Below are 15,223 nucleotides of genomic sequence, written 5' to 3' on the forward strand. Positions count from 1 at the left end.
ATGTCCTTCTCTGGGCCCGTAGTTATTAATCTCTGTGGACATTTGACCATCTGCTACCTGTGTAAGCAATCCTTTGCATTAAATTTCGTGTTCTGAATACCCAGCATGATTTTTGTTGACCTAAATGAGCTTTGTCTGATAAAAATCCTACAGTGTATTTCCGACTTCAACTTCATGCTAAAGTTTTACAGGGCATTGGTCTTCCCTAACTGGATCTCTGATGGGCACCCACAAATAACTAGTTTTTATTGCACTTTATCCCTTCCTTTCCAAAACTGATCTTCATTTACTGTTCTAGATCTTAGTAAATATTGTTACCACTTACTCAGGCACTCAAGTTAAAAATGACTTCCTCAGGCTTCTTGTCCCTTACAAATCACACAATTCCCTCACAGCATAAATGTACATAGATTATTCCCCAGTATGTGCAAATTGTGCCATACCTTTTCCTCCCTTCTCTCTCCTCACTAACATTGTTCTCATTTACCAAGAATTAGGGATTGGATATGGTTCTACATTTCATGCTACATATTATGCATATATGCACACACGCATACACACCCACAGACCGGGTTTCTTGTTCAATCATAAAAACTAAGGATAAGTGTCACACTCAGATTTACAAGAATTCTTAGAATATTAAAATGTTAGAGCTAGAAGTGGCCTTGGAGGTAATATAAATCAGTGTTTCTAGAGCCAAATGGATTCCAGTCACCTAGGGATGCTTGGGTGGCTCAATGGTTGAGCATCTGCCTTTGACTCAGATCATGATCCCGGGGTCCTGGGATCAAGTTCCACATCGGGCTCCCCAGAGGAAGCCTGCTTCCCCCTCTGCCTGTGTCTCTGCATCTCTCTCGGTGTCTATCATGAATAAATAAAAAAAAAATCTTTTTTAGAAAGTTGATTCTAGTCACCTAGAATATTTTTGAAAATCAGAGGTCTGTTCCTGACTCTCACACTTTCATATTCGGAATTCTTAAGTTAAGAATCTGAATTTTTAAAACCACATGTCCGATCAAATCTCCTGCATAGTGATGTTTGGCAACTATAGATCACCGACCAGAGGAGCATCTGAGATTTGAAAGTGCCCTGGTTCTGTGTCCCACACTTCCAGTTAGAAGCCAGAGTGGAGCTTCAGCACTCAAATCTAGAAGTTCTGTCTTTCAGCCCAGTGGTATTTCACTGTCCTGCACTTTTTGAAAAGGAGATATTGAGAGGAACATAACAAATGGCTCACCTCCTTGCTCGGGAAAGAGAAGTTCAGACTTTATAGATAGATTTACTTATTTGTTTGTTTGTTTGTTTGTTTTTCAATTGAGAGAGAGCTGGTATACACAAGTGGGAAGGCAGGGGCAGAGGGAGAAGCAGACTCCCTGCTGAGCAAAACGGGGCTGGATCCCTGGACTCCAGGATCATGACCTGAGCCAAACGCAGATGCTTAACCGTTTGAGCCACCCAGGTGCCCTAGAACCTCAGACTTTCATTGGAAAATACATGTCCAGCAAAGTAACATAGAACATGGCAGTTTCCACAGCCTGATGGGAAGCCTGTGGGAGCTCAGAACAGAATGACTGAGTTTCACTTTAGTTAGCAGAGTCTGAAACAAGTTCTCAGACAAAATACCCTGTCCTCGTTCAAACCAACTTCTTGTCAATCTAGTCAAAATCACTTTAACTGACCTGAAAGATTGCTGTTCCATTTTATTGCCAAAGTGTCCGTAGCTTATGTTCCCATTTGACAATTACTTCCATTCAAAACTGCCCACTTCCATGAGCATCCAAAATAACAAGGACTCTCTGTCCTCCTTTGAAGGCCGTTCTGCTATCATAGGACACCCCTGTCCTCAGATACCTGTAGGGAGGTATTAAAATGTCCTCATGATGCAGGGACATTCTACTAGTCCTGGTGAGTGCGGACTGAAATGAAGTCATTTTCCACCTGTCTGTATGGACACCATCACCCATGAGAACCATTACTATCTTCGTGCAAATCTATTCTTTTTTGAACCAAGTCTCCTCAGGTAACAAAACAAGTTTATAAAAGACTTATTCAGTTTGAGAAACTGAGCACTTGAGAGAATCCTACACATAGGCCAAAGACTCCACGACCTACACTACCTACATCCCACTACGTCCTATGGGATAGTCAGTGTTTGAGAGACCATAGTTCCCTGGTACCTGAATGCTCCCTCCTGATTGTGTGCATCACATCCTAGGTCTGGTAAGATGGACTTGGATGAACTGCAGTCAGGGGCTTTCCAGGTGTTTAGAACCATCTGTACTTCATCAGTGAAACAGAACAGGAGATGGGTAACAGAAAATGGGGCATTTTCCTAACAGTGTTTTTTGTCTCCAAACCTCCTCTGCTTATATTCTCCAAGAGTTAGTAACTTTCAGATAATAGCATGACAGAGCCATGATACAGCTCAGGGGCCCAGGCAATGGGAAATGATAAGGATCTACTTATAGGAAAACTGAGTCTAAGAAAATTAGCTCCATACAACTGATCTTTGGGGCTTAAGTCATTTTTTATGGCTTTATTCCACCCTTGGCTCCCCCTGTTACCTTTCAACTCTGGTCTTCTCAAATGGATTCCTCCTGAGATTCCAGCTGACTCCCAAACCGAATGTGCCCTTCTACATTTAGGGTAGAAACAGGAACTAGAGGTCTTAACCATCCTGTCCAACCATGCCTTACCATAGCCTGCATCAGACTCCCTGCTTTTGACCAAGGAAAGAACTGGAAGTATAAAAGAGAACAGCCAGTATCTAAAAGTCCTGGCCAAGTATATTCAAGGAGGAATAGGCGATATTATTACACTTGAGGTAGGATATTTATTCATTTGTTTTGATGAACAGAAACCTAGGGTTTGCCGAAATGTATGAAGTAGACACAGAGGTGACAACAGTGCTTAATTACCAATGGTAGTAACTCAAAATGGGGGAAGAGTAATGATGACGGTGGTCCTGGAGTTTTTTATTAACACACATTGCAGACTTAAGGACAAATGGGGCACACTCTCTAGTCTCAAGGAACCTACTAGATCTTCAATGAAACAATTATGTATACTTCACTTCTATATTTTCTCCATATATAATTTTACTAAGCAAAGTTATTTGCTTTTAAAGAACCAAGGCCAATTGTGAAAACTGCAGCAAAGTATTTTCATCAAATGAGACAATGAAGTATGTAAGAAACATAGAGAATCCATAGGGGTTTCTCCAGTGAGATACCACCATACGACTATTAAAATGACTCATTGTAGGTTTTAGGCCTCCAAACCTGTAAAAAAAAAAAAAAAAGAAAGAAATATTTTCTGTTGTTTTTAGTTACTAAGTGTATGGTAATTCATTACAGTGACAATAGGAAACTAGTGGAAAACTCAAGAGAACACTCTGGTGGGAATCCCAGGATGAGAGCCAAGAGACATCTGCATGCGACAGGGAGCAACATACACAGCTGGCAACAATATTGGTTGTGACACCTCAGAAATCTCTGAGACAGAGTTCTACAAGATGATGAGATTGATGGACATACCTGATCAGACTGAACTTTTTAAGAGGGTCGAACAAAAGGCAGAGAGCTTAGGATTGAAACACAGAAAAGGGGGAAACAAAATCAGATATATTAAAAAAGAGAAAAGAATGAGCCCTGGGGAGAATGTCACGTCGAGCAGGACAGGAACTCTGTAGCGCTCTCTAAACAGCACCAACTTCCAAAGCAAGCACTGACCACGGCTGTGCCTGAACACCCAGGGGATAAGGCTGGGGGCAGGGGTGAGGGGTGGGGAGATGTGCTTGTCTACTCTGACAGTTGGGGTTGGTGGTCCCTATTCATGGAGCTCAGGTTCCCTCCCCAAGTAGCTCTCCCTTCTCCTTTTATCTGCTCCATCTCTACTCCATCCTCATTTCAGGGAGTTAACTGAGCTATGCCTGGTTTTCCCTCTGAACGCCTCCTAGAAACCCTCTCCACATAGCAAGCTGCGGCCATTTCCGGGCATCCTTGGTCCACCAGAACCTCCACAAAGTTTTTAAAGAACACTTGGGGGCCCAGGGATCACTCGCCTCTGTGAAGATGATGGAGAAAGTTATCCTGAACTGAAGCATCCTCAGAATTATCTGCTTCAGCTCAGACCCTGAGAACTGATAGTGTCAAAACTTGAAATCCAACCAGGCTTCCCATGACCTAACTGAATCTCTAATAAAACTTTATGAGAGCTCCTGTAGGTCCAGATACCTCCTGTGATGAGCGGGAAGACATAGGGATTTTGTTCTTGGATGGCCAGAGTCGTCAAATGTTTTCGAGTCTACTTGGGAACCAAGGAGCAGCTCTTGTCTTCCTGGAGAGGTTTCAGCTGACACCTGCGCAAATATCCTTAGAATTTTGTACTTCAGCTCAGCGTCAGGGAACCACCATTGGACAATCTCAGCCAGCCTGAGTCCCTGGATATGGTTAAAGTCCTCTCGTTGTTCCAAAAAAGGGGAACTTGCCTTTTGAAGGCACCGGGTGGTGACTGCCCACCTACTCCAGCAACTTCAGCACTTCCTGGGTTCACCCAAAGGCAATATGAAACTCAGATGCTTGCCTTTGTCACCCCTGCTGGTCTGGTTGACAGAGGCTCACACTCCAACAGCCCAGAGCCTCTATATGCAAATATGGTTACCTGGACCTCCAGTGGTTGGATGGAAGAGGTGGAAGAAGGGCAATGGGATGCTAAGGCTAAGAAAATGCTGGGGTTTAGTGGGAGTCATAGCATGGTTCATGGACCCTGGCTGTGAGTCTGGCTCCTGCCTTCTCTGCATGCACCCTGGGCTGGCCAAATACTTGAAATCTGATGGGTATCATGTGGCTGGCCAGCCCCAGACAGCCCCCCTTCCACCTCCATTCTTTAAAGCTCCCCCACTGGTATGTGCACACAAGTTCCCAAGATCCCCCATTACCTGGACCTAGTTGGTTTGACTTTCTATGCCACAGGCTACCTGTTTTGGCTTTATGAAATAATTTTCTTGATCAGAACATGGGGCTCAGAGCCTGAGATACCCCAGGAAGAAGGTCCTGATATCTTGTGATTTGACAAGGAATTTGAGAAATATGTACCAGAATCTCCCAACTTCTTAGGTTTGTTGTAGGAGACTTGTCAGTATTAATTGCTTTAATAGCGTTAAAGTCACTGTGATCGTCCTCCAATCATTACATTGCTCTTGATTATTACTTTTACTATTATGTCTCTTATTATGGATTGTTCATGGGTGGTTGTTATAAAACACTGACTACATTTTCTATTCAAGAGGAGGGTCTGATATTTGGAGACCATTTCTGATTGTTCCCCAGAAGACTTTTACACAACGAGGCTACAGTTCTCCCACTCCACTGCTTGGTTTCCTTTCATGCGGAAACCCTCTCAGCATGTTCCACATTCCTCTCCTGAGGCATATACCCTCCATGAGGGCAGGGAAGCCAAGTGGATAATGTCCCCAGGTTGGCAGATCCTAGAAAAATGTACACGTTCCGTCCAGAGATCAGCACCATTCCCTGTAGACCTGGGAGAGTCACACAACCCTCCTTGCCTCACTAGAGCCCGCATAAAATTTCTAATGTCATTTGGGTGCCCTGCAACTGCTCTTGCAATCCAAAAATACTGGAAAACAAATTAGCAGGGGCCTGAGTACCCTCAAAATTTTGCCGCGGCCCGGCAGCAGGAGTGACCTGATGTCCTGTGTCCTCCCGTCCTCTGCCTTTCCCAGGGGAGCACCGGATCCTGGGCTGTGTCCCCCGGTGCCCTGGGCTCCGAGCCTGCCACACTGTGATTGACCTAAGTACAATGTAGCATTTAAAACCATCAGAGTCAATTTTGTGTGAAGTTAACTTATCCTTTATTACAATAAAACTCATAAGCCATTATACAGGTTAAAGTTTAAAGAAAAATGGAAAATATAGAAACAGTGAAATGCCAGGGGAGGGCAAGCCTCCGTTGGGCTGCAGCCACCACGAGCCCTGCGTTGGGAGCTGGGGTGAGCTCAGGGGTCGAAGCCAGTTGTTCCAGATGCAGGTGGCGGCTCTGGCACTCTGGGGACCCCGATTGCAGGTGCCGGGGCTTGCTCCTCCTCTGGGGTGGCCGCGGGTGCAGGGGGCTCCTCCAGGGCTGAGCAGTGAACTAGAGCAGTGACCACTATCTGCAGGGGCTTCACCTCCCCAGCGGGCGCTTCAGCGCGGGCCGAGCCCTCAGCCCCAGCGGCCGGGACGGCCTGGATCCCCGCAGGCCCCGACGGGGCAGCAGTCCCCACGGTCAGAGCTGGGACTTGCTCCTGAGCTGCTTCAGGGTGTTTTCCTTGGGCTGAAGCTGTAGCTCCAGGAAGGCAAAGTATCCCCATTAGGACGGACGTTCCACGTGCCTCCCAAGTCAAGACCACTCTTCCCACTGCTCCACGTGCGTGAGGGCATGAGCCCTGGGAGGTGTCCCCAGGCTGCAGCCCGTGGGGTGAAGTGTGAGCCCACCCCCTGCTCCCAGCCCAGCTGCATGGAGGCTGGATCGGCGGGGCCCACCCTGTCCCCAGCTCAGTCACCCCCAGGCCTCCTCACCCCCAGCCTCTGGCTCCACTGTATGGAGGCGTCTGAATTGCTGGAGGTTACGCCGGGCACGGAGTTCCACGTCTGAACCTGGCATGTGCTGTCTTACGAATTGCAGAATTTTCATAAGGGAGGGAAATTCGGGGAGCTGACAAAAGTCGTCCCCATAATAATCCAGCCATATTTCCAGCATGCAGGAGATGGCCCTGTGGAGGGACAGGCGGGCACAGGTGTCAGAAGACAGGGCTCTGTCACATGCAGGTGTCCCGGGGAAGCCGTGCAGGACCCGGGGACCCGGCCTCCCGTGCGGGGTGTCAGAGGCCAGTCCTGCTCCTTGTGTCCCTGCCACCTGGCGGTCCTGCCTGCCACAGGCCTGCTCCCTGAGGAGGGGCTGATATGCACCCTCTGTTCTGGGGAGCCCACGCCCAGCGGGGTGACCATCACCGTCTCTCCTGGGGAAGCGGGACTCCCTCCTCAGCCTGGTCCCTGCCCACCTGCCCCTTGAGTCAACCGGCAGGCGTCCGGGGACTGGGGGCGTCTGGCCTGTCATTGCCCTCACTGCACACACTGTCGCTCTGGGAAGCTCCAAGGCAGGAGGGCTCGGGCTCTGTGTCCTGCCAGGCCTTGCCAGGAGCCGCCCAGGACCGCCACCTTCCCTCCTGTGGCTCTGGCCTGCCTCCCTCCAGAGGGGCCCCCGGGGGTGTCCTTCCACTGACTCTAATCTCTCATCTCCCACAGGGTGGGGGCCGCCTGGTCTGGAGGCCTCACCAACCCTCCTGAGCACCTGCTGTGCCCCCTGGTCCAGGTGCCACCAGATTGGGGAGTGCGATGCTCCCCACCCCCTCTGCTCTGGGCCCCAGGTGTGGGGCAGAGAGAGGGTTGGGGGGCATGGAGAAGTTCTCATTAGGGTTCCCAGTGTCTCCCACCAAGACCGCACCCCATCCTGGCTCTCCTGCCCTCTTTTCAAGAAGGGGCCTTAGACCTTTACTCTGTCACAGGAATTGCAGATGTGTGAGGTGAGGGTGCAGCCGCCCCCCCGCCCCACAGCCCCTTCGCTGCCCTCCTGGAGAGGGAAGGCCCTCCTGCAGGAGCCGGAGTCACTCACAGTTTCCAACGCTGGACCGTGTCGTCGTCACCACATGCAGCTACGATGTACCCATATCTAGAGGAGGGCGGGGGCATCCCATGAATCGTCCTGTGGACGTGACCTCTCATAATGGGGGCTGTCACCCTCTGACCCCTGACTAGGCCGGAGCCCCGGGGGCCGTCAGCTCTGGGCGTGGGGCCACGGGCAGCTCCCGGAGAAGCGCCCGCACCTGCTGGGGCCTCCTGAAGGCTTGAGCATGAAAGGGCTCGGCGAGGCCCATGGCCCATAACCGAGTGGGCCCGGGGTGCCCCGGGGTCCCCCGGTCTGGTTGCCCGAGGACACAGACCCCCGATAGACTCTCAAACCTCCCTTTCAAATGGGAAACAGGCTGCTCAGGACCCTGGTGGTGGGGTGGAGGAGGCCCAGGCCTCATGATGGGGGAGGAAGACAGCTGCTGAGCACAGGCACAGACCCTCTGGCTGACCCGCCACAGGCCAGGCCCCGCGGCTGCCCTCCAGGACCCCGCTAGGCCCTGGGGGACCCTGCTCCTGGCGGGGGAGCAGCCCGAGCCCGGGAAGCTCACACCATCCCCAGCCTCCCCAGCAGCAGGTGGCCCAGCCTTGGGCTGCGGAGGGGCAGGTGCTCACTCGGTGAACAGCAGGTCCAGCACCTCGTCCGTGGTGGCGAATCCACGATAGTCGTCTAAGAAGCTGCAAATGGAGATGACGTCCCTGCGCTGCAAGGCGAGCAGCAGTTGTCGGTCTTCGTGCCCCAGCAGCTCCGTCCGGCTGAGCTTCTTCGGGACAATCTGATGCCCCTTCCCGGCCGCGGCCCCAGCACCCTGAGGTGGGACAGAGGGGACGTGCAGCCTGCAGGGAGCCGCCAGGAGACCTGGGATCCCGCCCCGGCAGGCCCTGCGCTGGGGCCCCGTGGGCTTGAGGAGCTGGGGCTCCCTCTCCCGCTCAAGCTCCCTGCCTGTCTCTTACACAAACAGGACCAACTATGCAATAAAGAAACAATCTCAGAGGATAAATGTTCAAAATATTTGGATCAATACGAGGACCTCAAGAGACACAGAGAGAGAGACCGAGAGAGGCAGCCACACAGACGGAGGGAGAAGCAGCCCGTGCAGGGAGCCCAGGCAGGGCTCGATCCCGGGCCTCGGAGATCAGGCCTGGCGGAAGGCAGGCGCTAACCGCCGGGCGACCAGGCCTCCCCTGAGGGCTCTATTCTGATGTTCCCACACATCTGTGCGCAGGGACTCTGCATCTGGCCCAGGCAGGGGCAGGGCCATGGGGGCAGGTGTGGGGAGGGGGGGATCCAGACTCATGTGGGAGCAGGAGTGTCGGGGGGCCCAGGGGGTAGCAGGCTGGCTTCTGGGACCCGGTGCCCTTCCTGCCGCATCAGGGCCCGGGTGTCGGGGGGCCCAGCCCCTGCACTCACCCTGAGCCCGCGCTGGCCTCTGGTAGCTGCGCAGGGCACCTCCCTGCACCTGGAGGCGGTGGGGCAGACGACCTCTTCCTCCCGCTCGCGCCCCACGTCCCGGGTGGAGCTCTGTGGAGACAGTGCCCGGCAGCCAGGCAGGAGGCCTCAGCGCCCGGTCTGGCCCCCTCGCCTGGGCCGCACCCCCAGCTGCCTCCACCCAGACACACCACAGCGCAGGCGGCACCCACCGCCCCTGGAGAGAGGAAAGGGATGTGGCTGCAGGGCCTCGGGGTGACTCCGGGGGGGGTAGAGGACCTCAGGAACCCTGTTTCCCCCCTGCCCACTGTGACATCAGGGTGACCCTGAAGGGATCCCCGGGGAATGTGCCGCCCTGCAGCGTCCCCCAGCCTGCATGGGACCTGCCCACACATTCCTGGTTCCCTGAAACTGAGGAGGAGGGGATGAGGCTCCCAGGATGGTGGCACAGGGGGCCTGGCCTGGCCTGCGCTGTGTTACCTGACGGCGCCTCCGGATCACCGCCCTGACGCCTTGGTATCTATCCTGGAGCCAATGCCTACAGCATTGGAACAAGCGGCTCCCCCGGGGTTCCTGGGAGCCAGAGCCCCGAGAGGTGGGCCGGCAGCAAGAGAACATCCTCCAGTAGCAGATGTCTCCAGCCAAGTGAGCCTGAGCTGGGGCTGCACTGGATGCGGGTGCCTGGTTACGGGGGTTCCAAGTTCTGTTGGGCTCTGTGACACGGAAGTGACCTCACTCCCTGGGACCCCCTCCCTGACCCACTCCTGGAGGAAGCTGCAGGGGCAGCGCTCGTGCTGCCGACGCCCCCCCTCCCTGCAGGCGATGGCCTGTGCACACAGGGACACGACCGCAGCCCTGTCCACAGGCCCCAGGGAAAGACTGTGTGCACCCAGGACCCCAGCCTGGACACACGCCTGGGTTCAGACATGACTGTCCAGTCTTCCCCGGTTTGACACCAACAAGCCGTTGTGCCCATGGGGATGGTCGGCGTCTTGACTGTGGGACAGGGAGTATCCTAGCGGGTGCTTCCCCCAGATGTCCCCAGGCCACTGTGGCCTCATATCTATGACCTTGGAGGCGGGTGTCACCTGCAGGACATACCTCCACCCACACGTTCTTCCTTGGTGTGTACATGCGTCCAGGTCCACGAGGTCCTCTGTGCACACACGTGGGCACCGGTACCCTCATTCTGGAGGCCCAGAAGGTGACAGTCCCCTTGGGCAGGGATGGGCAACAGCTTCCCAGGATCCTAGGCTCCTGAATCCAAGGCAAACCCTGCAGAAGGTGTCGTCTGGTCTCCTGTTGTGATTCTGAGTCTCGGGTTGTGGATTTGCTCCCGAATGGGACCCTCTGTGCCCTGTGACCCTGGGTCAGGTGTTCAAAACTGCAGCTATTTCAGAGAACCGATCTATTCCTCAACTTTCGATTCATGAGTTACACATCCAAGAAGACTGACTCCACACAAATTATTCCAAATTTAATGATATCTATGCTGACACGCATGTTCACTATCTCATGTGCTATTTAGAAGAGTCCAGAAGGGGGTGGTTGTCCTATGTCTTCTGGAACGCTTGCTTTCACAGAACTGAAGCTCCAGTGCAGCTCGTGTGCTGACTGTGTCACAGCGATGGGGAAGGCTATGGGCCATGGGGCAAGCGCTCAGGAGGACAAAGGATCAGGCTCTGGGCCAGGCCACGTGCAGACATGTTCATGACCAGGTTAATGGAGGACATTGTGGTGTTTGTCCAAACGGGGGCTCCTGTGTTTCCTTTTTCTCTTCTCTTGGACATGGAGCTATTCACCAGGAAGCAGCAGCCTTGCAGGCAGGACTTTCTAGGAAAGAGAGGAGTCAACATGCCTGTGCCAATGTCATTTTCAATGGATTTATTCACAGGCTAAGTCATTTGAAAACACGAGACAGTTACGTTTAAAAACTACCATGTACTGGGCCAAGACAGTCCTGCCTTAGTAGTTTCTGTGAAATCAGGTGCAGAGCGGCAGGAAAGTCATCTCATCTCCTATTATGTGAAAGTGAATATGTGCATTGTGAGGAATGAGAAATTTCTAGGTGTATGATGGAGAGATGATGGAGGAGAGATGGATGACAGGGAGGCTCGTCAGCGATAGATGGACACACAGTCGATGGAGAAATAGATAGGGAGTAACATTGCTCGTGAGAGCTATTCCTCAGCCCTCCTTCCCTGCTTGGAAGGTCCTGGCCAGGGGTGAAGCAGGAGGACCCATTACTCGCAGGGCAATATTATCAGAAACTTCCTGGCACTTACAGGGTCACAACCTGATCTACTCTTTTCCAAACCAATATTGACCTCCCAGTAGGGCCTCCAGGCTTCCAATGAAAGCCATGGTTTCCCCAGGTGCAGGGGCAGCACAGGGGATGAGCAAGGACTGCGGAGCATTGGAAGCACAGCACAGGAAAGATTTTTCTCCTTTCCTCAGCAGGCAGTGTCCAGCTGTGGCAACACTAGAATTGGAAGGTGGGAACCACGTCCCCAGACCTTCTGTCAATACTCATCGTGCCTCTGCAGCTCTAGCAAATGCACACGCTGCAGCCCAAAGTGTGGAGCTGCACACCTGCCAGCCTGAGCAGCTGCACAAAGTGGGGTCCTCCTGGAAGCCTAGGAACAACTTGGGCTGGCCAGCGTCGCCCTCTGCTGGTCTGAGCTCACGGTGCAAGGCTCCTTCCTGTGACCTCCCCTATGCAATGGGAATAGGTGGGTGGACTTGCTCAGGTGTGGATAGCACAGGTGGGAGAAGGTCATCCGGGAGGTGCTGGCCACAGCGTGCAGGGAGCTGAATGGATGATTCTGTGGGTTTTCATAGTGTGGGTGTGTGAGCGTGTGTGTGTGTGTGTGTGTCTGAATGCAGATGTTAATCCAGCAGAGGTTTGGATACAGAAATTTATACACATTGACTTGCATATGTGGATTTTTCTGTGGCTTTTTCCTTCATCATTCATGTGTCCTGCCCTATTGCCATTTCACTTAAGATTCCTGTCAGTTCACATCAAATCAACAATAAAAGACACTTCATTGGATGTAGTCATTCAAAATCTAACTCCACTTTGTGAATTTAAACCCTTTAATTCCAAAAATACTTGTCAGTCTTCATTCATCTAGAATTCCTGGATCCAGGGCTGTAGAGGATGGTTGGTTTTCCAAAGTGGCTCAGGCCAGAATGACTGACACAGGATTTCAGGGCACAGAGGGAACTATTTAGGAGGAGATCCACAGCCCAGGCTCAGAGTCACAACTCGACTTAGACATGATTGTTGTCGGAGAGAGAAAATTTCAGGAAGAGTGACAGGTCACTCATCACTAGAATTTTCAGGGTAGTTGGGGCTTTGGAGGACAGGGGTGTGGGATGGGCAAGGTCTGCTCTTCCTCCAGGTAGACCCTCTTTCCTGAAACAAACCCCCAACACACGCAGATACTCAAAGAATACACACATCCATACATAAAGGAATGATTATAAATGCTGTCTTAGAAAGTCAAATGGTTTTCCACATGTATTCATACCTCATTAGGTCTGGTGTCAATGTATTTTAACTTTTTGAAGCAAGTGACACATATTTATTTTACGTTATAAAAGAGAAGAGGATACTTTCTCTACATGTGTGTGGATTCCTCAGGATAGGGAAACCACCAGCTATGCCTGAGCATCCTCTATTAAATAAGCAAAGGTAGAGTCATCAGATCCTGCTACATCAGTTAAACAACAGTTGAGCAAGAAGCGTATTCTATATCCGATTTGAAAATTCCCAAATAGGATTCGGTGCATTTAACAGAAATTAGGAGGACGGTGGGCGTTCCGGCTTCCGATAAATGCATCCGTATCTACTGTTGGATTTGAACTAAGGTATTGTCATCCTCTAACCCTGTTCCTCTGCACATCATAAACTCAAAATTGATTCATCACAATACTTGTATTTTCATAATTACTTACTGAATATATTAGGCTTTGTGTATGTACCAACTCCCCGAGGAACCTCAGATAATTGATTATTGTAATCGCAAGAATAAATATATTTAAAAATTCAGTGAGCTCAACTGTGTAAAACACTGGCAAAATTACAATTGCAAAGAAATAAGATAGTGAAGGGGCAAGATTGTCGAAAACTGGGGACCTCCGCTCAGCTGGATCCTTGATGGTAGGTAGATGCTATCCGATCGTTGTGAAAAGGTAGGAATCCCACCTGACGTTTAATAAAAGAATTGCTGGAACTCTTCAGTAGAAAAGCGACCACCCTCTGCAAGGTGGGAGATGCGAGACGTGAATCCAAAGTGATATATCAGAAGGTGAATGGCAGGGCGGGCAGTTTACGCACCCCAGAATCGGGAAAGGGAAGGGCCACAGAGCCCACATTGCAATCTGCCTTGGCAATCTGATCCGGTGAGACACAACCTTGCCTGAAATGAGCTCAGGTGGTGAAATGGGCAGACACTACTCTGGACACAGTGTCTCAGAATTCTCAGAGTCCCAGAAAGAATGGGGGTGCCCACGGGGGTGGAGTTCCCAAGCCTTGGGGTGTGGACACTGGTCATGGCCAACAAGAGTGCAAGGTGCCTCACAGCTCAGTTGGCCCTAAAACTGGAACCACTTTGCCTAATCGGCTGACCACTCTCCACATGGGAATCCTGCAAAGGACAGGGAAGTGGGGACCCTGCCCCTTCCCCTGGGATAGGCAGAGAGTGTAGGTGCACCCCCGGGGGACAGCTCTCAGTGCAGAGACCCTGGAAGGAACAGTAACAGGGCAACCCTCTCTCTTCTGGCAGACTGGTCTGGGCACCCACCACAGGCGTCTGCAGCATCTGGCACACCCCAGTGACTCCTGCTTGGCCCTGAGTGCTTACTGAAGAGCGGGACCCTGATCTTTCTGCTCTCAGGCTGGAGATCAGATTCCAGCCATTTCGTGTTGGTCTCCTAAAGAGGCACAGGGGGCTTTCAGGGAACAAAGCCACGCAGGAAAACCAGAAAGAGCTCACAGTGAGCCCAGCCCCGAGGCAAGGGGACGTGTAAGCCGGACCAGGAACAGACCCTGAGCATCAGTGCAGCAGGCCCCTCCCCGGGAGATCAGCTCCCAAGATGCCATGAACACCATGTGTATGGACATCAAAGGGCTGCGTATTCCAGGTGGGGACAACACAGTATAGAGAATTTGACTGTTCATCTAATGATTCCTATATCTGCAGTTTAAAATTCCGTGATGCTTTTTTGTCTTTTTCCCCTTTTCCACTGGTTTCGTGTTTTCTCAACTCTTTGATTTTAAGACATTTGGTAACTTCAATTTTTTACACTCATATTTTATAGATACATTCTTTATGTTTGGTTCTTGTCACTGGAATGAATTTTATCGTTCTCCATATATAAGTTTTGCTTCTTGACAATTTGAGATTTAGTGTCTCAGGCTCATGGTATATCCATAACCTATGCCAGCTTGTCCAGATAACTCTGTCTTCCTCCATATCTGGATGAGAGTGGATTTTCCATTGGGAAGATAGATTTGGTCTGGTTTGCTTTGGTTTGGTGTTTTGATGGCAGGGAAGCAAAGACACGTGAGGTGACTAGAGGGGAGAGCACAGGCCTGCTCAGACCTTCTTCCGCTAGCCTTTCTCCCTGGTCTCCCTGGGCACATGGACCAAATCCCCTTCAAGCACATGAAGTGCCAGTACTGCTGGAGAGCCCAGCCTGAAGACCCTTTGCTCAAGCCTGCCTGCATCCTCACCCCTGTGCCCTACACACCTGCAGGTCCAAGGATCCTTAGGCTACTTCACTAGCTCCAATCCCGACATCCCCTGTGAGGATAGGCCTTCCTACCCTTGGACCCCTGGGATCCTCATAGGCTTCCAGAAAGTAGGGAATATTTCTGTTGTGGCATGCATCCCTTGAGTGCCCAGGAAGCTGCATTTTCCTCTGAAGCCATGAGGCAGCAATAGGGCAGCTTTCATGGAATGAGACAGGGGCCTGAGGCTCCAGGGACCAGAATCTGACCCGGGTCACATAATGATTGCATGAATGGGAGTTACTTAGGGCTTGAGGGTGGGAGAAGGATCCCACACCGTGGCTTCTCTACTGCCCTCTGACTTTTAAA

At 51.5% G+C, this 15,223-nt stretch overlaps 1 protein-coding gene across 1 annotated transcript; it reads right to left on the reverse strand.

Annotated features, from left to right (window-relative positions):
* Nucleotides 1-6,013: 6,013 nt before the first annotated feature.
* On the reverse strand, nucleotides 6,014-7,874 carry LOC140605438 (uncharacterized). The gene is made up of 3 exons (XM_072777684.1): nucleotides 7,672-7,874; nucleotides 6,579-6,772; nucleotides 6,014-6,339 (listed from the first exon to the last, which is right to left on the reverse strand). Exons 1-3 carry the CDS (start codon nucleotides 7,779-7,781, stop codon nucleotides 6,017-6,019), a joined length of 627 nt encoding a protein of 208 aa, XP_072633785.1. The 5' UTR covers nucleotides 7,782-7,874; the 3' UTR covers nucleotides 6,014-6,016.
* Nucleotides 7,875-15,223: the final 7,349 nt, after the last annotated feature.

The sequence above is a fragment of the Canis lupus genome, chromosome 15 (assembly GCF_048164855.1).
Source record: "Canis lupus baileyi chromosome 15, mCanLup2.hap1, whole genome shotgun sequence".
In the NCBI taxonomy this organism is placed as follows: Eukaryota; Metazoa; Chordata; class Mammalia; order Carnivora; family Canidae; genus Canis; species Canis lupus.